The sequence below is a fragment of the Amphiura filiformis genome, chromosome 13, assembly GCF_039555335.1.
Source record: "Amphiura filiformis chromosome 13, Afil_fr2py, whole genome shotgun sequence".
Taxonomy (NCBI): Eukaryota; Metazoa; Echinodermata; class Ophiuroidea; order Amphilepidida; family Amphiuridae; genus Amphiura; species Amphiura filiformis.
Window position 1 is genome coordinate 40086343 of NC_092640.1, and position 25612 is coordinate 40111954.

Below are 25612 nucleotides of genomic sequence, written 5' to 3' on the forward strand. Positions count from 1 at the left end.
GGGTTGAACTGTCTATGTGGGAGGCAATGTCATTTATGTAAACCAAAAACATCAAAGGGCCTAACACCGTACCCTGCGGGACACCAGAGAGAACTTGGGCCGGTTGGGCTGATTCGCCATCAACGACAACTTTCTGCGTTCTATTCATTAACCAATTTTGTATCCATTTCCAGATTGAACCCCTTATACCATAATGGTCTAGCTTCTTAAGCAGTCGTTGATGCGGGACGGTGTCGAAGGCCTTTTGAAAATCGAGAATTTGTAGATCTGTTTGCAAGCTATTATCAAGATTTCGTGCAAGGTCTTCTATGGTAATTATCAATTGAGATTCACAGCTATGGTTTGATCTAAATCCATGTTGAAAGTCAGAAAGAATATTGTATTTTTCTAAATGAGACATTATATGACGAAAGAGAATGTGCTCCATGATTTTGCATGTGACTGACGTGAGGGACACTGGCCTGTAATTGGCCGGATTGTTTTTCGGCCCTTTTTAAAAATTGCCGTAATATAGTTCCTGATTGAACTCTTTCAGTATATATGAAGATACTCCATCAGGTCCGGAGGCTTTCTTTGGATTTATGTCCTCAAGGAGTTTTCTCACTCCTTCTGTATCTATTGTCAAATTATTGATAGTGGGGAAAGGATCACCTTCCATTTTGGGTATTTCCGTGGTGTCTTCAATTGTAAAGACACTCGAATACTGGTAACTGAGGGCTTCTGCCTTACTTTTGCTGCTGGATATTTCAACTCCATCCACATTAAGTGTTGCAACTCCACAACTCTCACGCCGGATTGTTTTGACGTGGGACCAGAATCTTTTCCCAACAGTTGTACTCCTGTGTTGGGCGATTCATCTATCAGACCCCTCAGATAATCATTTTTGGATTTGGTCATTTCTCTATGAACAGTTTTTCTAATTTTTCTGAAATGTTCCCATAGAACATCAGACTTGTATTTCTTAAATGCATTATAAACCCGTTGTTTTTTACGGATGAGCCTTTTTATTTCGGGCGATAGCCAGGGTACATCCCAACGCTCCCTGATATTTTTTGAGGGACATGCTTCTCTACCATCCCACCGATTTCATTGGTGAAGTGCGACCAGTTTTCACTGGTAGAACGCTCATTGCTCGTAAGAAATACTTTTTGGAAAGCAAGCGCATCATTCTTAAAACCTTCCTTGTTCATTTTCGTGTAAACAAACACTTTACGTGGAGGTTTTGTAATACGCTTAGCTTTAACATTGATCACAGCAATTACTATCCTATGATCGCTCATTCCAGGGCAAACATCGACCTGCTCCACCAGATCTGGGTTGGTGGTTAATAAGAGGTCTAGGATGTTATTCAAGCGGTTGGTTCCTTTACTTGTTGGATTAAACCATGTTCTTCAACGGTATCCAATAAAGCTCTGTTGACTTTGTAGCCATACTGAGGATTTGGCTTAATGGTGTTGGTTACCCATTCGACATCTGGACAATTAAAATCACCACCCAGGATGACATTAGGTAACGTACCATTCTGTGTTATCTTGCTTAAGGAAATATTTAATTGTTGGATAGGTTCAGCTTTGTTATCAGTGGGTCTATAAAACGATCCTATGTGTAGAGGTTTGGTACCTGCAATTTCAATCTTGCACCACACTATTTCAGATTGAGTGTCTAGGGAATATTCAGTGGTGGATACATACCTCTTTGTTACAGCTACAAATACACCACCGCCATGAATGTTCCTGTCCTTACGAGAAATGTTATACTCGGACGGAATACCTCTGTCGTTGCAAAGGAGTTATCAAGATGTGATTCTTGACCACAGATGATGTCAGGTTTATGGGTTTCTTTCAAGTCTAAAAGATCATGTTGCTTCCTGTCACTCTTGAGACCACGGCAGTTAACTTTGATGTTTTGGGGTCTCTTTTTTGAGGGTATAACATTCTCATCCCTATTACCTTGGTTACTAGTTGGTTTGGGACTGGATGTTATAACATCATCCATGTTAGCCATAAATGCAAATGAGTCATCTAGTATGTCTAGAGACTCCAACATGGAGAATTCATTGGATATTTCAAGATCAGAGGCAGAAAATAGGGAATTACATACATTTGGTAAACAGCAACTGGGACATTCCCAGAAAATCCATTTGCCAAAACCAGGTAATTGCTCGTTTGGGTTCTCACAATTATTATGAGACCATCTGTCACACTCACTACACCTAAGGGATGGATGGTTGGAGTTGATCTCATAATCACAGATTGTGCATATCGGTGTATTTGGACCAGGATGACTGTGGATATCACCACTAAGGATTAGTAGTAAAAGGAAGAGGGCTCTCTTTGCTGAGCTTTTGGTGTTACAGGGTCCTACTTCCCAATTAACCTTCAACTTAGCGTTTACCCTTGGTATAGCAAAGGATGCCACACATAAAGAGGGTTTGCTTTTGATCCACGGTGGACTGAACATGTTCCAGTCTTGTAATTTTGATGGTAGAAGGGAATGATTTACTGAGAAATTTGCATGTAGGCATAGGCCTATTGTGTAATACTTAATTTCCCTCATACAGTTTTGAGAGCAGGGAAAGTTATTGATGTATGGTTCATGATTTTCGTTATGTGAGTCCAGTTTATTATAGTCATCTTCAATTCCGTTAAGTTCGCTGTTTTCACTTGAGTTATTTGAAGTTACTAGATGTTTATCCATCAGCATCATCAGCAGCTATCAGCAGTATCAATGCAATGCTTGAGTAGTGTACCAACTTCATGATCCCGCCCATGATTGTTTACGTAAAGAAAGAATTGAAACTAGTGGCAAATGGTGGTCATAGACCACAAACCTAGCCGGGGGCGTGTTGGTATTTTGGAGCTATACGCCCCAATGTCAGGTATTACTTCCGCAAGGTACGACCCGGTCGGAGTAACTTTAATTATTTGACCTGACCTGATGACTTTGGATGACCATTATGGTCTCATACTCCCCAAGCGTCAGGGATCGTTGTCTGCAAGTTACGGCCCAGTTGGAGCAACTTTAAATTTCTCCTGACCTTTGACCTTGGATGATCTTTACAGTTTTATACTCCCCAAGTGTCAGGGAACCTTGTCTGGGAGTTACAGCCTGGTTGGAGCAACTTTAAATTTGTTCTGACCTTTGACCTCTGATGACATTTGCGGTTCCATACTCACCAAGGGTCAAGGATCATTTTCCACCAGTTAGTCCAATCGGAACAATTTTAAATTTAACCTCCAATGACCTTTGCGGTTTCATACTCCCGAAGTGCCAGGATTGTTTTCCCCAAATTACAGCACAGTTGGAGTAACTTACAATTTGATCTGACCTTTGACCTTGAATGACCTTTGCGGTTTCATATTTCCCAAGTGTCAAGGATCATTTTCACTGAGTTACAGCCCAATCGGAGAAACTTTGAATTTGACCTGACCTTTGACATCAGATGACCTTTGCAGTTTCATACTCCCCATATGTCAGGGATCATTTTCCAAAAGTTACAGCCCAGTCCGAGCAACTTTAAATTTGACCTGACCTTCGACCTCGGATGACCTTTATGGTTTAATACTCCCCTAGTGTCAGGGATCATTGTCTGCAAGTTACAATCTGGTTGGAGCAACTTTAAATTTGTTCTGACCTTTGACCTCTGATGACCTTTTGTGACATAGAGAGATACATGCGCTATCTCAAAACAAAGAATGCGTTGACACTATTAAAAAATACATTAGCACTATTAATGACCAATACACTAGAAGTTTGCAAAATTTGAAGTTAATTTGATCTCATGGAAAATCTAACTACTTCCAGTATAGTGTTCAAATGAAAAGTAATAAAAACAAACTAACATTACAGACTGACTTCGATTATTTTAACAAAACTAAAGAAACTGTAATATTGTTTTGATTTAGAATTTGGTTTATTGAACCTCAAGATTATGTTTCAAAGAAACAAGGAAACAAGTGTATAATTGCAAACAAGAAATCATGAATGAAACTATAAGCAACATTTAGGCTATCAATATTGCCTATACAAATAAACTGGAAAATTAAAGAATATACATGTGAAATATGTGAAATTCAAGTTATGTTACTCAAAAGTGAGTATTTGATTGAAACGTATATGCTTATTTCATTGTAAGACAGAATAGCTTATGGGTGAAGAAAGTAATTCTGAAACCATGTCGCTTTACGTATATAAAGGCATGAGATGACATGCATAAAAACAGAGACAATTATGTATCTGATTTGAACAAGATACCTTTACTTTAAGCTCCAGTTCTCTCTAAATGTACACCGAGTGGAAAGAGTGGAAAATGAGTGAAATGGAGGACAACCCCTTGAGTGCAAAAATTCACTCTAAAAGGATTGAAAAAGTAGTCTATATGCTCTCAAAATTGTGAATATTGCCTAAAGAAAATGTACTTTATTTAATTTTAGAGTGTTTTCCACTCACATGCTCAAAAATGGGTTGTCCTTCATTCAACTCCTTGAAAGAGTGGAAATTCACTCTTTTTACATTTAGAGAGTAAGAACTGCTGACTTTAATACCATTACCTGAACTATTATGTGTATGCTGCTTTTAAAATATGACTGCTTAATTACTTCATGTCCTCGGAATCTCAGCAAGCAAAACCAGAGCACAACATGAACTATATATCCAGTGATATTCCATACTATATCTTACACTCAAGTCGAAAATCCTGTCATACAATAACTGTTACAATCACTTTGTACACCAAGGGCAAAGGTTACTAAGAACATTTCTTCGTTGTTAGGGCAACACATATGAATTATAACTTTTCCAATGATATAATAATTGTGTTTGAAATAAGAGCTGACTATCGCTACACTTCACCAGGGACCATATCCAACTTCCTTAAAGATTGCAGTGAGAACTACAGCTGAAGCTGATTTGTAAATTTTAGGAAGAAGATGCTGAACATTGCTTCCAGCACCCTAAGTTCCAGGGTAGAAGAACTTTCATCTTTTCCAGAACTTTGTACCAGTGGAAAATGATGAGTTGAACAAAAACAAGACAACTTTAAAGGTCCGTTCATACTACCACCGCATTTGCACTTACTAGTATATTGATATGTTCATCAATAATATATTGACATTGATATACTGTTATTATGCATGTTTAATCTTTCAAAGAATTGAGATCTATACTATGTCACAGACATGCCTTATGGAAACAATGTCAGTCCATTCTTACAGGAGGGGGCATGTGAAGTGTCATGTTTCATTTCCCCCGAGTTACAGCCCCATTGGAGCAAGCTTGAATTTGACCTGACCTTTTACCTCAGATGACCTTCATTGGCTTCATACTACCAAGCAGGGTCATCACCCCCCCCCCCACCACCACCACCACCACACCACCACCAACTTATTTTTCCGTATTCATATTATAATGGGAAACAGATCATTATATCTTTTTTGCCAAAGAAACATATAAATATATCGATGTGGCCAAAAAATGTACTACCTGTGTATCCAGAAATGAATTATTACCCACTCACCGACACCCAATCCAATCATGTTCAGACAGGATAGAATCCTTGAGAATTGTGATTCCTTATTCCTATGTCCACAGTACTAGGGGGGCCTACATGTAGAAATCCTCAAATTTTGCCCCAGTCAGCTTTGGAATTGCAAAGGGAAGCTAAATATGTCCAGACATGCACAAACTCAACATTCATCACAAGTTTACCCCAACTGGGCACTCTACTCAAGGTAAATAGGCCTGCCCATTTGCTCGAGTTGAATACTATACCCCATGTCTGAACACACCTTAAATTGCACTTTGTGGCTGTGATTACCCAAGTATACAGGTGTCAGGGATGATCTCCAGCAATAGCCAGCTGTGCTTCATATCTACAAGGTGTCCTGAGGTGTCTAAATGTTAGCAAAAAATGGCTTAATTACTTCAAATATGCACTTTAACGAGTGGCTATTAAAAAAATTAACATTTCTCCCCAAACACTGGTCAATGGGCCATGCATCAGTGCAAATGACATCAACGTACTATGCTGCATGTAGCAGATATAAATTTTTGAAGCTTTTTTAGACTTGTACCGGAAATGACCCCTTAATGAACTTTAACCCCAATTCTGTGTGCAACCTTTAGACACTGGGTTTAGCCGATGCTATATGTGGAAGTAATATATTGTACTATGTAATTTGTGGCACAAGAAGCATTTTACAGGTATTTGGTTTTATACCGGTAACGCCCCCTTAATGACCTTTGACCCCAATTTTGTGTGCACCCTATAAACAGTGGATATAGCAGATGCTTATGTGCAAGTGACATCATTGTAGGATGTTGCATGTAGGAGGAAAAGCACTTTTAGCTCAAATCACATTTATGGCCTATTTGACCCCTCTGTAACCTTTAACCCATTCAAAGTCACGTGACATGTATGGTCGTGGTCAATGATGGTTGTGACCAGGTTAGGTCAAAATCGGTCGAAGCATGTCTGAGCTGGAGCAAAAAATGTATATTTTGTTGCCAGAATTTGGTGACCGATTAGGAAAACAAACCCTAGCCGGGAGAGACCCGGCTAGGTAACGATCTCACCTTAGAAATCTGACGAATATCGTGCTTTTGTTAGGACCCAGCCTAAAGATGTATTTTCTTCATCCCATCTGTTTCCATTAAATGGATTGTGTATTGTATAGATTCACACGTTGACCGGTCACCAGTACAGGGTCACAACGCTTGGTAGTTTCAACACGTATGCTGTCGTTGAATAGTTCTATACTGCATGCAGGTGATGATCAATGTTCAGTGTTGCACTATGCATGTATACGTGTCGTGCACACACCTTCAGTTTAAATGCCCCGCCACTTGTGTATACGACTCCACTCATCGGCGATACACTTTGGTGGTCAAAATTTCATAGGATACACATGAAATTTAGTCCTTAAAACGTTCCAGATGATGCCAGTAATCCAATAGTGATCCTGATGTGGATTACCACACATTAAAATCAAATTTTGCGTATGTTATTCCCATATTTGTGGGAGCTCGATGTTACCGTGTCCTCATTCATCGGACGCCATTTTTCTGATTGGACCTTATTGAGATACAAAGGGTCTTTTTATCTCTTCAGTTTCCGTAAGTCTTTTGTTCAGATACGAAAACGCAAGGGATTCAGTAAGTTACTGTAAGCTGACTTCATTGTTAACTCTGAAGTACCAATCAGCTTATTTCAATAGAGGTGATTGCTTATGTCAATAAAATCGGGAGAGAACAGATTATGTTAACACCAGTGTTTTTAATGGCCTAGCGCCCTCTCGTCTTTAACATTGGTAAATCTATATTAATTTGACAAAATGCATGCCAATCCGAATGACAAAGTCCACTTTTTTCTGTAAAAACGTTGCAAATAAGCCCTAAAATCACAAAAGGTCCGCTTATGAGCCTGTCGAACCCCAAAGCACGTGTGCATGGCCACAGTGGCGCCCTTCCATCAATGTCTATCTCCCTATTTTGCTTCCTCTTGCCCCCCCCCCCATGATCAGTCTCCCACCTCCCTCCCCAGTCCCTACTCTCTTCTCTCGAGTTCTTCTCTTTCTAGTCTTTCAGTCTCTCACTCTCCTCTCTTTCTTCCTCACCCCTCCCACTATCACTTGTTCAGTCTCAAGTATTTCCCTCTCTCCCTCCCTCCCTCTCCGTCCCTTGCGAAATTTATCAGTATGATCCATGACTGAAAATAAGCTCTGCAAAAATAAACATTTAAAATAAACCCGAGCCTTGCATATAGACCCAACCAATTATCAGATTAGCTTGCCAGTGGTACGAATGAATAGAATACATTATCTTTGCTCCAATGCAATTCTTTTGTTGTATTTCAATATAAAACATGATTACCAAATGACCACTTGTACGCGCCTCATTGGGAGATATTTGACTATTTTAGACGCTCGTTTCATCGCCAATATGAAAAACTTTTGCTTATAACTTGGCAAATGGTTAGTATATATTTCAATGCAAGACAATTTTTACGAGCCACTTAGGGGTGGTGCAATAATTATGTGTACCCCCCATACTGCAGTTACTGTCCGTTTTCCTATACACAATACACAGTGCTCTTTCCCATTGACGCGTGACCTTTACAAATAGCCCTACGTTAACAGTATGGGGATATGACTAGTTAACGTCGCTGTGTGAAAAATAACCGGCCAATATTAAAAGTACTCTTCTAAAGTTCTAGAAAATATAGTTTTTAACATGTCCTAAATTTTAGCTAATTTAGATGTTTGGAAATATTCGTACTTTGGTGTTTTAGTTAATGTTATAGGTAATAGTACATTGCCTAGTTAACGTCGCTGTGTGAAAAATAACCGGCCAATATTAAAAGTACTCTTCTAAAATTCTAGACAATATAGTTTTGTAACATGTCCTAAATTTTTAGCTAATTTAGGTGTTTGGAGAGGGTCGTACTTTTGTGTTTTAGGAAGGACATGTAAACGACAGATAACACCAAAAATATGAAGAAATTATTTCTAAACCGTGTTAAGTCAAAAATCATTATGTTGCTCATTTTCAAGAATGCTGGTTTACAAAAAGCACGACATTGTCTGATTTCGTGAACAAAGCCACACATAACATTGTTTCCTTTCGTTTCTTTTATATTCGGTTACCCAACTGAAGCTATGAATACCAGCTTTATTGCGATATCGCACATGAAAACAGTCACTTGTGCACAACCAGAGAAGATCCGATTTAATCAGTTGAGCTGTTTCAATGAGTGTTATCTTGGTTTAATAGCTTTTAATGGGGTTAAGTCCTGCAAAGGTCGAGATGAATTCTACTGTAGACATGACTGCATCATGCGGGGGGTGAATTCTCAAAATGGTCTGCCAAAAATCGCTTGCCCCCCCCTTTGGCCGTGCCAAAAAATCTTTGCCCCCCCCCCTTTCGACGTGAAAATTCGCAGGAAATTTTGCATATTTGAACGTGTTTCTAACGTTTTCCTACGCCTTTTTTATAGGGCGTAATATAGAAATGGTGCCCAAAATATCTGTGCCCCCCTTTGGCCTGCCAAAAATCTTTGCCCCCCCTATAATTCACCCCGGGGTACACATAATTATTGCACCACCCCTTACGTCTAGGCGTAAGTGCATATACACCCAACACAAGTCAATTGAAGCCGTACAATTTACCGCGAATTTAGGACCGTAAAATTTAGACTCTTCTTTTGTCTAGATTAGCACCCAACCGCACATCTCAAGGTTTTATGTAAAAAATCTATATAACTTACCAAAACGAAAATATATGGCTGCATGAGACAATGTGGTGTCCTTAGGGACCATGTTCTTCGTGAGGTTGGCATGTTCTGATTTAAATGAAAGATGCTATAAACCTATTAATGACTACAATAGATATGAAATTATACAAATCGATTTCACAAGAAAAGTAGGCCCTGTCCAAATTACTGCTAACGGAAGAAGTTTTAATGCTAGTTTTGGCGTTGAAATAGCGGCGTCGCTTTTCAACATTTTTAATAAAAACTGAACCTGTAAAGTTCCCCAAAATTGAAGCTTAAATGAAATTTCAGTCCTTAATTAATACAGGGATGACGTTAAAAAGTGAAAAATATTGTCACGCCTAGTAGAAAACGACGTGCTTTTCAATGGAGAAGTTATTTGGTGGTTTACGCCCTTATCTCTTCGCATCGACTATGACCTTTAGTCCCCGACATTGCCCTTATGAACACAATAGAACAACTAGACATTGTGCTCACTTAATTAATACAGGGATGACGTTAAAAAGTGAAAAATATTGTCACGCCTAGTAGAAAACGCCGTTTAAAAAAGGTGATTTTTACGTGCTTTTCAATGGAGAAGTTATTTGGTGGTTTACGCCCTTATCTCTTCGCATCGACTATGACCTTTAGTCCCCGACATTGCCCTTATGAACACAATAGAACAACTAGACATTGTGCTCACAGAGCACGGCCCTTAGCCAGTGAAGTTGATATCTTTATGACCTATATATATGTGACCGTACAGCACGAATGAGCCGTAAATGTCCTCAATTGTATTCTGAGTTACAGTGTAAAATGGGCATGAAGGTCATATTCATAGGTATTTCAATTTGGTGCTACGTGTATCTCATTAAATGAGGTACACGTAGCACCCAATTGAGGTACCTATGAATACGACCTTCATGCCCATTTTACACTGTAACTCAGAATACAATTGAGGACATTTACGGCTCATTCGTGCTGTACGGTCACATATAATAAGTTGTTCATGTGATATTTGTACCATCAGCCTATGATTCATCATGTTCATGGTGATGACAACATTGTACTATGTAATTTGCGGGAGCAGCAGCATTTTAAATGTATTTGGTTACATACCAGAAATGACCCCAAAGTGACCTTTTGACACCAAAGAATATGTTTGTATGTGTTTGTACATAGCTCCAAGGCTATTCTATTGTTACACTGGATGAGGATACAACATTACTTTCCATTGAGAAGGTTTTTCAACTGACAATTGTAATAACTGACCACTGACTCACTAAACAGAATGATATACTATAATAATCATGAGCTCTGTCTGTCTGTCTGTCTGTCTATCCGGCTATGCGTTTCGCCGCGCTTCCACGCATCGAGCCGAAATTTTGGATATGGATAGGTAACGGGAAAAGCATGTTGACCGAAGAGCCACCTCGAGGTCAAAGGTCATCTAGGGGGATAGTAAAAACATAGATATAGAACATGTAGAAAATAACCCCTAAATGACCTTTGACCCCAATTCTGTGTACAACTTTTAGACACTGGCTATAGACGATGCATGTGTGCAGGTGACGTCACACTGCTATATAATATGAGGAAGGAGAAGCATTTTAAGTGCAAAACACGTTTTTGGCCATAATGACCTTGACATGCATATGACCTTTACGCCAGTCATTTTCACGTGACATTTGTGGCACCCCCCCCCCCCCAATGGTCTTAATAACCAAATTTGGCAAAGGCACATAGTGCACTTACGTCCACGGCGAATTCACCGTGACCTTTCCAGCCATAAACCCGCTTATTGAAGATTAAACCGATATATGCAGTACTAAACCATTATATAGTAATCTATTGTCTAATGCAAATGTATTACCACCTGATAATATTGATCCAATGAGCGACCGAATTGTCCGATACCGACGACTAATCCAATCGATAATGACTCTATTGACATGTACGAACGGAGCCCCACTGATCGAGTTTTGGGATATTTTTCACTGGTTTGCAGCTATTTGCTGTCATTTACTCATCAAGGCGGAGTACCGTTATTATAAGGACTATGCCAATTATTTAAAGATTGACATAGAATAAGCTATTATTGATTGACAGAAAGTACTACATTTGTACCTATGACGGTTTTATGACGCCAATATTCAAAATACGATCAAAAAATGGCTGCCCGGTGAAGTAAAATGTGCATTGGAATAACACGGCGAGTTTGGATAGATGGTAGGATTTCGTTTTAATAAAAATGTATGTTCCCCCGTTATTAAAGCTTGTACCGGGTTGAAGATTCAGATATTTGGAAAAAAATAAGTATTTGAAACAGATAAAAAGTAATAATATCATAGCTGTTAAACTTTTTGATATATGATACTAACTAGTTCGTCCTCAATAGCTACAACACGGCGCTACCAGTATGGTTCAATTGCCTATTGTGAGTGCCCCTGTGTTGTGTGCATACATGTAGTTAACAATAACTGCATGATGATATGGTTACGATGGCTCATTATAATACGATTGACAGAAGAAAGAATCTGACAGAAAAAGGACCTTAGCCAAACGCTATTTATCTATAAACCATTCATTGCGCTGTTCACATGGTTCATATCAGGCCCTGGTTCATATTGAAGCGAGCGAGCCCCTCATGGTCGATCAGATTGCATGAGTAGCCATTGCATGAGTAGCCATTGCATGAGCCATACTAAATACAATAGGTCTATACTATCCACGACGACACGATATAGTTATAACCTACTGTGTGGATCGTCGGTATCAGTGGCCTGGATTGAGCCAGTTTATTCATTTTAAAGCAAAAATGGCTGCTGAGGAGGAGGAGTTGAAGCAGCTCCTGACACAACACCGCCTTCAAGAGTTTACTGAGAAGTTTATTCGTATCGGTGTAACTTGCAGAGTAGATCTTGAAAATGTAGAGTCGCAAAATCTTACGGAAATGGGTAAGCACATTAAGTATTTCCCGGGAGTATTTCACTTTCCAGATAACTGCAATTGTAATTTTAGAGAGTTGTGTTGACTAAAATTTCACACAAATTCAGACATGATAGATTTCTCACACATTGCTATGCAAATAAGGGGTGGTGCAATAATTATGTGTACCCCGAGGGGGGTGAATTATAGGGGGGCAAAGATTTTTGGCAGGCCAGAAGGGGGGGCAAACATTTTTTGGCAGGTCAAAAGGGGGGCAAGCGATTTTTGGCAGGTCGAAAGGGGGGGCAAGCAATTTTTGGCACAGATATTTTGGGTACCGTTTCTACATTACGCCCTAAAAGGCATAGGAAAACGTTAGGAACACATTCAAATATGCACAATTTCCTGCTCGCTGCGCTCGCATTATATGATAAGACAATTTAAGGTTTTACATTCGGGTTCCCCAAAATCTTGCATGTGTAAGGGGGGCAAAGAATTTTTGGCACATCAAAAGGGGGGAAAGGTTTTTGGCACGTCGAAAGGGGGGGCAAAGATTTTTTGGCATGGCCAAAGGGGGGGGGGGCAAGCGTTTTTTGGCAGACCATTTTGAGAATTCACCCCCCCCCCCAGGGGTACACATAATTATTGCACCACCCCTAAGAATTCAATAAAGGTTGTTCAGCGAGGCATACTTCTGCCATATGTTGAACCTGTAACAATGGGTGACGCACGACAAAACTTAATTATGGTTCGACTCTGGGTCACATTGTTTTGTTTATGTACGTTAACATTGGTAATATCAATTCATTACAACTAACTATGCTTCAAAGAGCCAAGTAAAAATCTGGAAAATGTCAAGTAAAAGCTGTGCTTGTAATCATGGTGGTGACAGAGTATGTGTGTTAAGACACTTTGAGGGAAATTTAAGGGAAATTCCAAGATTTTGAGTTTAATTTATTCGCACAAATTTTGTTTTATTGACCCTCTACAAATGTAGGCTACATGTACATTTCAATAGGGATAAATTTGGCATGTTACACTCTAAATTTCTTGATTTAAAATGAATCCTACGGACTGTGATTAGGGACCAATCAAGTATTATATTTAAATTTCAATCTTACAGATTTAAAATTAAATCTTTAAGATTTAAAGTTCAAATCTATAAGATTAATTTAACTCTAAAATGGATTGGTCTCTAATTACAACCTTAAGGATTTATTTTTAAATCCTTGTAATTTAGAGTGTACATAATGGGTCACAAGCATAAATGTAATTTTGTTTGATTATAGCGATTAATTATAGACTGTTACTTTTATATCTAGAGTCAGAATGAGTAATTGCAATAAGGCATATTATTCACACAAAATTAAAAAAATCCGTTCAATGACCAACATACAATGTAAAACTTTTTAGAAATGTACAATATTTTTTTTAAATTTCAAAATATGGACCAACAATAGGTCAAAATAAGCATTTTTTACTTTTATTTTACCAATTTTAGCCATAAAAAGTTTAAGGACCAAATTGAAAAGAAATGAGACACCCAGCAAACACAAAAATGTATTTAAAACGTGTTTTCCGTATTTTACTTTTGGTCAAAAACAATAATATTTAAATGCTGCGTTATCTAAAGGTCATGAAAACGTTTTAAAAATGTTTTATAAAAAACACTACAACAGCATTTTGAAAAATATTATCAAAATATTGTATGTAGCCTACACATTTCTGTGGCAAACGGTTTTGCAAAATATTTTGTCAGCATTTAAATAACATAATGTCCCAATATTTTGCAGCTAGTTTTCAAACAAGTTTTTGCATGTTACCACCTTTCTGTAACCCGACATTTAAACGTTTCTGTAAAATGTGTTTTGTTTGCTGTGGTGTAGTTTACAAACCTTTTCCAGCTTTCGCTGCCTGAGCGAAGTAAACCACGCAGACGACCCGGACGCATCGTTGTTAATCGGTGATGAACAACGGTGAAACATGATTGAATCCCTAAATTTACATATACTCGTTTTATGGTCATGCCATGAATATTTGGTGGCAAGGTCGAGGTATAATAGCTGCGGACGCTTTGCGTCGAGAAACGCGCAAGTCGAGAACCGCGAAATTCTACAATCAACGAAATTAATAGTTGACACACCTTGGCAATATGTTGGAACTCTTTATCGCCGCTCTGATAGTTCAGTGAAATTAGTATAACTATGTTTGATGAGAAGTACATACCTTCTCCTTTACCCTTCCCTACCCATTCCCCTCAATCAATGTTGGGGAGACTGGAGAGCCCAAAGGAAAAAGTGCTTTCATCATCATTAATGCGGGAAGTATAAAACGTGGTCGCCACTCGTGCACTTTTTTGAGATATTAATAGAGCACCGAAGACTACAGCTTTTCCCAAAGCAGCCTTGAACCCTGAATTCAGAAGTAAATGTTTGGTTGTTACAATGAAAGTAATTATATCATGAAAAGACCCACCGAGAGGAATACGATACTTATTCAGAACCAATCTACATTCTGTTATTTGCAAAAGCCGACGATCAGACAGAAATTATAAAAGTAGCAGGACCAGATATCAGCGTTAATTCCACGGTAAGCTTAAAACGCATTAAAAACGCTAAAATGCAGTCACAAAATTCATAATATTACTATCACCAAAACAAATTGTAACGTAGGTATGCAGAAAAGAGTTTTATTAACATAACATAGTATGTGCCCAAAGATTTGTCTTTGGCATGTCGCTCTCTTGAAATATCACCAAAATATCAAATTTGGGAAAAAACGCCCCAAAATTTAGAACAAACATGAACCTTCCAAATTAAATGCACATTCGCACTCGGTGGCCCGGTCATTACCTGGCGCTGTGATTTGGGATTCCTCGTCGCTTCCCCTCTCCAGTTACCTGTATTTTAAGTTTGCCCTTACCCCAGCCCTAAATATGTTTGAATCAATTCTATCATATAGTCAATATGTCATTCACACATTTTGATTTTTCTAACTCAAATGTAAAGGAATGTCGCAGATTCAGAAGAATCGATTTAGGAAGATGGTGACGTCACTTGGGCTTCGGCGATGGGATTCAACTGAGTCAATGGCCAGTGTTAGTTCTTTGATGGAACCATCAGGGTCATTTCTTCCTCAAAGACTGTTGCAACCATCGGCGTCATATCTTCCTGGAAGACTGTTGCAACCATCAGGGTCATCTCTTCCTCGAGAACGTCCCAGATTCTGTTTACAGGTACGTCACTATCTTTGTACATTATTGCATTCAGGGATTGAGTTTTAAGGCGCGTGAGTTCGATCACACACCTCAACTCGGCTGTCCGAGTGCGATTTATAGCACACGTCAATTCCTTAACCTCTTACCAAGTACAATTTAATAGCACATCTGACAGCCTGCCTTAACAATTCCAGAAGTGCGATTTGTAGCATACCTGTTATTTCAAAACTCAACCCGTGGTTGCATGTTATCATTTTTTATCTTTTGCTTACATAATTTTGACCTTTATGTAAAAATAGTTTGGCAGATTAATCACCTTTTGGGTCACCCCAATAAAATAAAAATTAAAGTAAGTGATAGTTCTGATATATGGTCGAATCCAACGAAAAGTGTACACGGCATGTTCAGGGCCATAACTTAAAAGTATTAATCAATTGACATTCGTTTTTGTATTGTGTTTATTCGCCTTGATCATACGCTTCGCGCCATATATAATAAGACCCCCTTCTGTGAAAAACTTAGACACAGAGGCCCCAAAACATGCTATTTTTACCCAGTTTTTCAAAATATTTCTTAAAGTATTTTTAAAAACATCTAAATCAGTTATGAAAAGAAGTCATTGGATTGAATCTAAATTGATTTCCTGAAAGGTGTGTATTCAAAGATTGCCTGTTCAATTTTTCACATATTTGTACATAATTATGAATTTTTGTGATAATTTTTTGAGTGGTATTTTTTACATTACCTACTCTCTAAATTCCTAAGATTTAAAAATAAGTCTAAGAGACTTGTTAGAATGACAAAACCTTTCAGAGACTTAAAATTCAAATCTTTATTAGAGTAAAATTTAAATCCATTAGATTTGAATTTTAAGTCTTTTCAAGGTTTTGTCCTTCTAATAAGTCCCTGGAATTTAGAGAGTACGAATACAATTTTTCATAGCACAAGATATATCTTTAAAAAATAGAAATCACTAATAAATGCGCAATTGATACAAGCTTTGATATGTCCAATACTGAAATGCATTGCATTCGGACATCTTAATTATTGTGTTTAGCTGCCAGAAATTCTAAATGGCACAAAGGTAGGTTTGGTAAAAAATATGCATTACCTCCGAATACATGTTAAAAGCTGTGTCATTTCCACAAAGTGAGAGAATAGTAAGCAATAGTTAAGCAATAGGTGCAGGGTAATACACTCTTTATTTCTACCAAGTTTCAATAGCCTGCGTTTAAATATTTCTGAGATGTCAACAATAAAAGCAAGTATTCGTAGGTAAATTTCGGTAACCGAATGTTACCTACGAATACAATTTGACATCATGACAGTATTGTGAAACACCGCCATTCATGCCAATGCCCATATTGGTACATAACGAAGGCCTGTATGTTTGATATCAAATCATATGTCAATGAAAGTTGCGAATTCACATACATGCCCACCATGCAAAACTGAATACGGCTTAATTGGTGAAAAATATGTACTGAAATAGACGACGGTCTGCTCATTTGAAAGAAAAATTAGATTCAAAGAAGATTAGAAGGGGATAAATACTTGGATTTGTCAACTGTTATGTGTGCTTCGTTTTAAATGTTTACCGACCTTCTGGTTTTTGAGTAATTTATGTCCAAATTGATTTATTCGAAGGTAACTTTTGACGTTTTCGCTAAGGTTACCTACGAATACCATGGGAAAAAACGACTGTCCTCATTGTCTCATGATCTAGACAACACAGTGATGGACCCTGGTATAAAGCTAATTGTAGTTGCCCTCAAACGAAAGGCCACAAGACGTAACTGACTCCAAGATGGACTTCACAAGTCTGCAATAACGGTTTTAAGCGATTTGTGTGCAATTAAGCAAATTAAAGTCACTTTAGTGCCTTTGTTTCTTACTTCAATCCTCTTTCAACCGCTGTGAACCGACATTTTTAATACATGATAGGGTCTAAAGTATCAATAAACCCACATAAAGAAAATAAGACACAAAGTGCTTTATAAAATGAAGTTTTTATTGCGATATCCACCAAAAGTCTAATTCTTACCTACAAATACTGAAATGTTACTTACGAATACAGCATAATACATGACATGTGTAATGAAGTGTCCCTACCAATGGAAATTAATTGTCAAAACTTTAAGCGGTACCCCAGGACACTATTATTATCCATATACGGATTCATTCAACAATTATTTATTATGTAAAATTGCTGATTAACTACTTGTATATCAAAATGAAGTGGTCAAAATCTTGCTAAAAGCATCAAAATTGTTTTGATCTAAGGTAATAGCATTTATTCATTTGGACGTACCATCTGAAAGAGATCTAAAAACTACCATTTTATTAATTCATTACCATAATAGCAAAGTTTAAACCTCTAAACTCAATATAGATATTGTTAAATCGCTCATGTTACCTACGAATACCCGGGTTTCTTCACCTTTTCATTGTATAAAGCGTTAGGTGTATGCGTATAATTCCTACTATTCTTGAAAACATATATCCTACTCGTTCTTATACAATGTGTAAATTGATTCATACTCATTTGATAAATAAAATACAGAAACTGACCTAAACTTCATTTTCAAAAATAAACTAGCATAAATTGACTAAGATCATATTGATCGCGTTATAAAAATAAAAACAAATAGTTTCTGGTTGAGCGAGCATTTTCCTGACACCTTGTGGTCTACAAAATTACACGAAACAAGCACTAATGGGAATATTCCATTTGTTTTAGGTTGATAAAAATTGCGATAGTGAAAGCATCCTAGTGGTATTCGTAGGTAACATTGGGTTTTGATATCACATTTACTATCACACGTCCTGGATTTATTTTTCAAGATTAGTAATGGCACTTTTGGTTCCTATAAGGCCAATATTTCATCAATCAATGGGCAAAAGGAAAAAATTGTCGAGACATTTTTATTTCGGACTTTTATTTTTGGCCCGTGGACACTTTTGGTTGGATTCGACCATATACCTTTATGTGATTTATATTGTGATTTTTCTTCTGTGATATTATTGCACTACTTTACAATGTGTAGTCTTTATCCTACTTTTATTGTAAGACGGTGCTCCGGCACTTTTTTGCCTGAACCCAAGGAAGATGCCAATTTAAAAGTTACAGCTTGCTCCATCTCATGCCCTATTGTACACAAAGCGTTCGCGAACAAGATAACTTATAGCGCCGTGCTTCCATTGATTAGCATGTTAAAACTAGCGTCGCACAGTGTCATCGCCCCGATATCTTCATGGCAGAAATCGCCATGGTAGGTTGAATCCACAGCCACGCATGGCCATTTTGTTCCGACCTGTTTATTAGTTTTGAGACGCATAATGAGCCGAGGGACATCCGACTAAGGCTACTGACAATAGCCTGGTAATTGACCTCTCTGTGTGTGAGTGAGCATGTATACGCCACGGGGTCATCTACTTTTAGACTGCATCCACGAGTGAGTGCAGCTATCCTACGCTGCGCTATAGTTCGGCACATATAAAATCAGAATTTTGGTCAGTTTTTGAGCTCAAGATGCACGCTTCTTTCTCAATACGCAAGCTAACGACTATCATATCCTTTCAACACATATGTTCAAGTGCAAGGAAATAAATATGGCTTCTTTAGAACAAAAAAAATACGGGAGATATTCATCATTTTCTACCCCGGTATCCAAAGATTTATCGCCTGAATATCCAATCGTGCATAGCACATTCACGTGTATCGATCCTGTGTATTCATTTTAGTGTCTCTGCTGTACAATATAACTTATATATTTTTAACCAGGCGATGTCGGTGTGCGTCGTGCTTTCATTGATTACACAAAAGTGCAACTTTTGATTTCATTTTTTCATTAGGTTTTAGATCACCGTTTCTTTAATTCCAAACCAATTTCAACAAATAAGATCTTTTTAATAGCCGTTTTTGTATTTAGGGTACCTTTTAACATATCCTTTATTAACGTAAATGTGAAATGGCGAAAATTCCATATGGTTTAATTAGCCATAATTTGGTTAATGGCAATATACGACTCAGTTTTCTATATTTAAACTTTAATATACATGACTTTAAATACCGCTGTTAAATAGATTAACATTTTCATTCTACACATAGTAATTAACACGCAGGAAATAAGAGGCAAATATCTCTGTTGTTGGTTTATTATATGACTGCGAATGATGTTTAAGTATTTATTTATCTGTCAAGTTTATATGTTGAGAGTGTCATCCTCATCCATCTAAAGCAGGGGTAGGTCACCTTTTTAACACACCGGGCTAGAAATAAACAATGAAAAACTGCATGGGCTGTACATTTTTATTTTCAAAGTGCTCTATTAAAATCATTTACAATAATTTAATTTGCTACCTATTTTGTCTAAATTAATTTTGGAAACTATCTAAATTAATTCATATGTTTACATGTTTGCTAAAGTCTATAATCCTTGGCCAAAATGTATGGTTATGAATTTTGAAACTTTAATGATTGCAAAATATGCAAAAATATTTTTATCATCGTAACTCAATTTAGAATTCCTGAGTGTACCTTTAATGAATAATAATTCAATATAATTTACAGGTCATTATTCAAGTTTCTTCTCTTAAATCAAGTACCCATGAAAAATTATGTATACATAAATCCCGGGGATATGAATCATTCTCGGGATATGAATCATTCCCGGGGATATGAAACATGTATTTGAATTGCCTTCAGCTTTCCAAAAAATGTATATTTTTGCTCGTTTAGGATTGATAATTGTGGAGATATTCTAATTTCAAACTCGATTGGTGTAAAAATTCATAATATTTGTGATGTAACGCTAAGGGTGGGGAGTTCAGGACACATGGCCATATGGCTATAGAAGAAGACGAAGAACAAAATATGAAAGTGATTCCGGCATACAATCTTGGAAAAACGTAACGCTACAGAAGGCCTATGTCATGATCAAAGTGCTACATCGCGCGGGATATCTTCCGAAAGGGGAGATAAAATTTACTTGCTTGTCAAACTTCCAGGGTCAAAATCTGAAATTGTTAAAATTTTGTTAAACTAATTCTAAAATTTTCATATCTGGTTAAATTTTTCGGACATTTGTAGTCACTGCAAGATTTGTATATATTTCTAAAAACAACTTTAGCAAGTTGACTGATAAAATATGATTTGAGTCTCCACCAGGGTTGTCGATAGACCAGTTGGAAAGAGGGTATTGCATTTTTTGCTAACCAAAATTACCCCAATTCCTTTTCGCCCGAGTGGAGTGAGGTTGAGATATAATTTTTGAGTATCCCATTGCTATTTCAATCAAATGTCTCCTGTAACCAGGAACGCACATTTGACATTGCTGCGACACATTCCAATTTGCAGATGAACACATGATCTGCCAACAACAACAAGAGCTATTTGCCGACAAAATCATGTCAGAAATCTACTTTTTCCTCTATCCTGGGCATAATTTCTTGAACATAATGCAGTTACTGTTCAGTTTCCTATACACAATACACAATGCTCTCACCATTGAGGTGTGACCTCTACAAACAGTGTATGTTAGATAAGGCATTTCCTAGTTAACGTCATTGTGTGAAAAATAACCGACCAATATTGTTTGTACTCTCTGAAATTCTAGGAAATACTGTTTTGTAACATGTCCTAAATTTTTAGATATTTGGAAATATTCGCACTTTGGTGTTTTAGTAAATAGGGCACGGCATGGCTTGCAAAATCCCTGTGTAAATCGAATGCAACTTTCACTCACTTGTACACCGCTCTATTCCGAAGGGCATTGAAGCTAAACCACTTGAGTGATTTTTTTTGTACTTGGTGTCAATCAAGAATAATGTATACATTATGTATACTAAAAACTGAGTATGTGGGGCATCTGCAAATGTTCGTACCTCCCTGAAATGTAAATGACAGATGACAGCAAAAACAGCTCCCATATCTGTCCATAACTTTGGTCAGTGCAGCGAGTCAAGGGATTTCAAGTAGGTGATTATTGATTGGCAAGTGCCATATTTGGGCATACGTGCATTCCACCATTCAATGTGGATGATAGACTATACTTTATCGATTGATTTTGCTGGAGTAGTTTCCTGTTAACCAGGATTAAGTACTGCAAATGTCGAATCATGTTTGCTGTGTAGTATAACTGCACTATGAATTTTGTCAAGATCATTTTCATTCCAAAGGCGTTCAGTTTTTATCCTCGGAGTCTTGTTTTTTATTTCTAGGCTTCGGACTACACTTTAAACTACATAGTTCTCCAACATATCGATTGCATTCAAGTGAAGTCAATTCCTAATCTAGATCCAGATATAACCACCATTGAGGCACTGAAGGAGACGATTCTAACCAAAGAAAAACTACAGAGGTCTCTGATAACATGCGAGTTATTTACAAATACTGGAGTACCACTCAGCAATGATCCTTACATGGCAACGTGTGAGTAAAAAAAATTGGATTGTTTTTATTTTAAAAAGTACCACAATAATCTTCTGAATCATGTTAGTAAGAACGTATTTAATAATAATCATAATACTAGAATAATACAAGCAAATCATCAGTGGCTATTCGCTGAATACACATGTTCCTAAATTTGATACGCCATAGGCTTTGTTTTGTGATCATTTCGATCAGTGGTTCGAAACAAAGAAAGCGTGATCCAGTTGACCTAGTAACGGCCATATTCTAAAATGCACTACGACAGCGAATAGGCAGGTGCGTAGGTCACGTGAGCACGTACAGGTGCTGTACGTGTTGAAGGGGAACCAAATGGACCCAGTTGTGTATGATCAGAACTACATAAATCAATCAATTTTGGCGTTCGGTTTAAATGATGAAAGTCAAAATTATTAGGCAAAAAAACAACAACAACAAAAAAACCCACAAAAACAAACAAAAACAAAGAAAAAACAAACAAACAGGGATTAAAGTATGCATCACAAATTTTGGTCAGTTTTATATTTTGAGCCAGAAGATTGAACATTCCCCCGTCTGCCCTTCGGTCGACATCCCACTTCAAATCAGTAAGAAGATATGAAAATGTGACAAACAACGAATGATGAGTAGAATTGTACCTTGTTTATATCAGAGGGCTGATCTTTACATACTGAAGTGAGTGTCTTCTAGGAAGAGTATATCAAAAGCAGCTCCAGCCCTCTGATATGGACTCCTCTAGGGAAATATTAAAATTATACTCTTTGTTATCGACCTTGCATTATTTTCCCCACAAACATAATTATATCTTAAATGTTATAAATTAACTGTTTTTGATATATGTCAAGGGAGCTTGAATCAACGTTGCATCAAAACCAACTCGATGATCTGCGTGATTCTGCGAGATCCAAACATCGGTCATAGTCAAGGTTACAGGATGTGGGATGATACCATGCGACCAGACCAGGGCGTAGAATACATCTATTGTGAGACAAGTCATGGGAAGTCTTATAAAGTTCAGGTTAATCTGGAGAAAGACACACCAGAGGTAAGTGTATAGGGTGCCCCCCAAACAAAAAAAATGATTATAGATCACCAATTTGACCCAATTTAAAAATACCGTCAAAATGCATCTGATTGCTCAAGCCATAAGAACTGAGCAGAGTTCTTTCATTAGGTATTGATGGGGTTTGATCTTTTTCCTTTTGGTCGTACTTTTATGTGCAATATATGGGATTTATTTATTTTGTGCAATACTTTGGGTGTTATTTATTTATTTTTTATGTGTAATATTTTGGGTTTGGGAAATATTTATTTATTTATTTGGTTCTGTCGCCTGATCTGCTTGTTTCCCCATTTCTTTTTCTTTAAGGACCCCAATGGAAATAAGCCTCAATTTTATTGAGGCTTTTTGGGCTATCCTTGGTACTCGTCTGGTGTTTACTCCATAATCCATTATTTCGTTGCTATATCTGGTATTTCATGCAATTGACCACATCTTGTATGTATTTATAATGTATATCAAATGTGCTGTAATATTTTTTATGTGAGTACTGAATAAAATGAATGAATGAATGATAGTTCATTTGATTTCCTCGAGAGAGTGACGTCAGTGTAGGAGTTTACTTTGCTCATGTACAGATGTGCCGCCTTTTTATCAAGTGTGTAAACATGCCAATTATTTGAGTCAATATACATGATTTAATACTGCATGAACTGCAGCTCACCGTGCAGCAGGAAGCCAAATGGACTACAGTAAGCCAAAAATTAAGGTACCAGTTACGTTTACCCTTGTATATCCTAAACAATGACCGATATGTCATAAGTGGAACCAGCAGCCAATAGCTGCATCTTTTAGCTCGAATTTAAGACCTCGTTCGTTGAAACTGTTCAAGAAATAAAAATACGACGATCCAAAATCCCAAGGAAGGTGCCAATTTAAAAGTTGCAGTTTCCTCCATTGCATGCGCTATTAATTTGTTCACAAACAAGCGAACAAGGGAGCTAGCGCCGTGCTTCCATTGATTAGCACGTTAAAAATGGATTAAGCTCTGTACCAGATAAATAAATGTTGGATTTCATGTTAGCACAGAATCGTGGCAGACTTTGTCTAAACCTCCCTTCACTGGGAGACATTTTTCTGTGAAAAATATGTGACTGGTTGAAAAACACAGATTTTTGTCTCCTAGTGCTTGATTTCTAGAGTTATGATACAAACCTATTATCCCTTAATTGTAAAGGAAGGTGTTCAACATCTGAGCTAGGATGGTGAAAAGATTGACGGTGCTATGATCTGATCTGGAGCCACACTGTCTGCCTGAGATCAAGTTGTTCTGGAGCAGGTAATTTTGTAGTTCATGGATTCCTGCTTCCATTGCCTCTTTATAAATTGGTTTGGAAATGGCACCCCAGAAGGAGTACCTGCGGAAGAGATGGCGTAAAGGTCTCTGCTCAGTTGCTGGTTGCATGATCTGGCCAGGACTGGATGCTTTATCTGGTTTTTTAGACTTGATGATAATTGTCTCTAACAAGGTAGTGGAAAATTGGGTGATATCTGGAGGTTGGTGGCTGGTATTTGGTATACTTAGCATTTCTCCGCAAAAGACTGGCAGAAAACATTGGCCTTGTACGCGGGTCGGTCAGTATGTAATGAGAGTTGACTTGTAACCCCATATATGGATTATTTTTGTGGCATTTCTCTATGATCACATAAGCACTGCACCGTTGTCTTTCAAACAGATTTGATCATTATGCACCTCCATAACATCTCCCCTCATAAAGAAAGAAAGTTGGATCTTCAAGACAACTTTCTTGTAAGAGGATCAACTCATCACACTAATCCCATGATATCATGTACACACATATAACATTGTTGGATATGCCTTTATCATTTCCTTTCATAAGAATGCAATGAACACTACTATTTTACCTGTCCCTGCAACAGACCAGAAATGACCCCTAATTGACCTTTGACCCAAATCGGATTTTAAATGCTGTGCATCAGCTAAGGTCAATAAATGTGTGCAAATCCCCTCTCTGTACTACTTAATTTGTAACAGAAGCAGCATTTTAAAGCTATATCGTAAATGACCGGAAGTGATCCCTTATTGACCTATGACCCCAAATCGGAGATTATTCACCAGCTAAGGTCAATGCATGTGCGTAAGTACCAACTCTGTACTACTTAATTTGTGTGAGAAGTAGCATTTTGGTTAATGCATGTGTGCAAGTCCCAACTCTTGAGCTATGAGATTTGTGGAAGGAGTAGCATTTTAATGCTTTAAGCTGAAATCACGTTTTTGAACCCTGTGACCCTTGCGTGATATTTGACCCGGAACTGTTCAAATAACATGTTACATCTTGGACAGTTATGCTTGTGACCTAGTTTGGTCAAAATCGGCCTTTACGTGAAGGCGCAGTGGACCTGTTGCCAAAGAAAGAAGAAGAAAGAAACTGCAGTTGGATTTCAAGACCTAGCCTCCCGGCCAAGCCTTGTTACGACTAGGTAAATACTGATATCATCTAGAAGCTATTTCAATAATAACTATATTGCCTTTTCATATGACATTATACTACCTATAGGACGTAAAGAAGAAGATAACTTGTCAGGCGTCAATTCCGGACTGTGTCCAGCATCTCAGGTAACGTCTTATCCTAATTATATTGCAATATAACGCTACTCGGACTACTTAGCTTCATGACCATTATAAGTGTTTCAGAAAAATATTTATTATATAAGGGTATAATGTATTTAATCTGTTTTTTAATTATGTAAATGAAGTTAAAGGTTCAT

At 37.6% G+C, this 25612-nt stretch overlaps 1 protein-coding gene across 1 annotated transcript in view; it reads left to right on the plus strand.

The window, feature by feature from the left end:
- The first annotated feature begins 11894 nt into the window (after nt 1-11894).
- LOC140167655 (uncharacterized) overlaps nt 11895-25612 on the plus strand; it is a 57726-nt gene continuing 44008 nt past the window's right edge. The window contains exons 1-5 of the mRNA XM_072190952.1: nt 11895-12204; nt 15184-15410; nt 21615-21825; nt 22668-22867; nt 25402-25460. Coding sequence (XP_072047053.1) covers nt 12066-12204; nt 15184-15410; nt 21615-21825; nt 22668-22867; nt 25402-25460 — 836 coding nt within the window. The 5' untranslated portion in view covers nt 11895-12065. The remainder of the gene's footprint in view (nt 12205-15183; nt 15411-21614; nt 21826-22667; nt 22868-25401; nt 25461-25612) is intronic.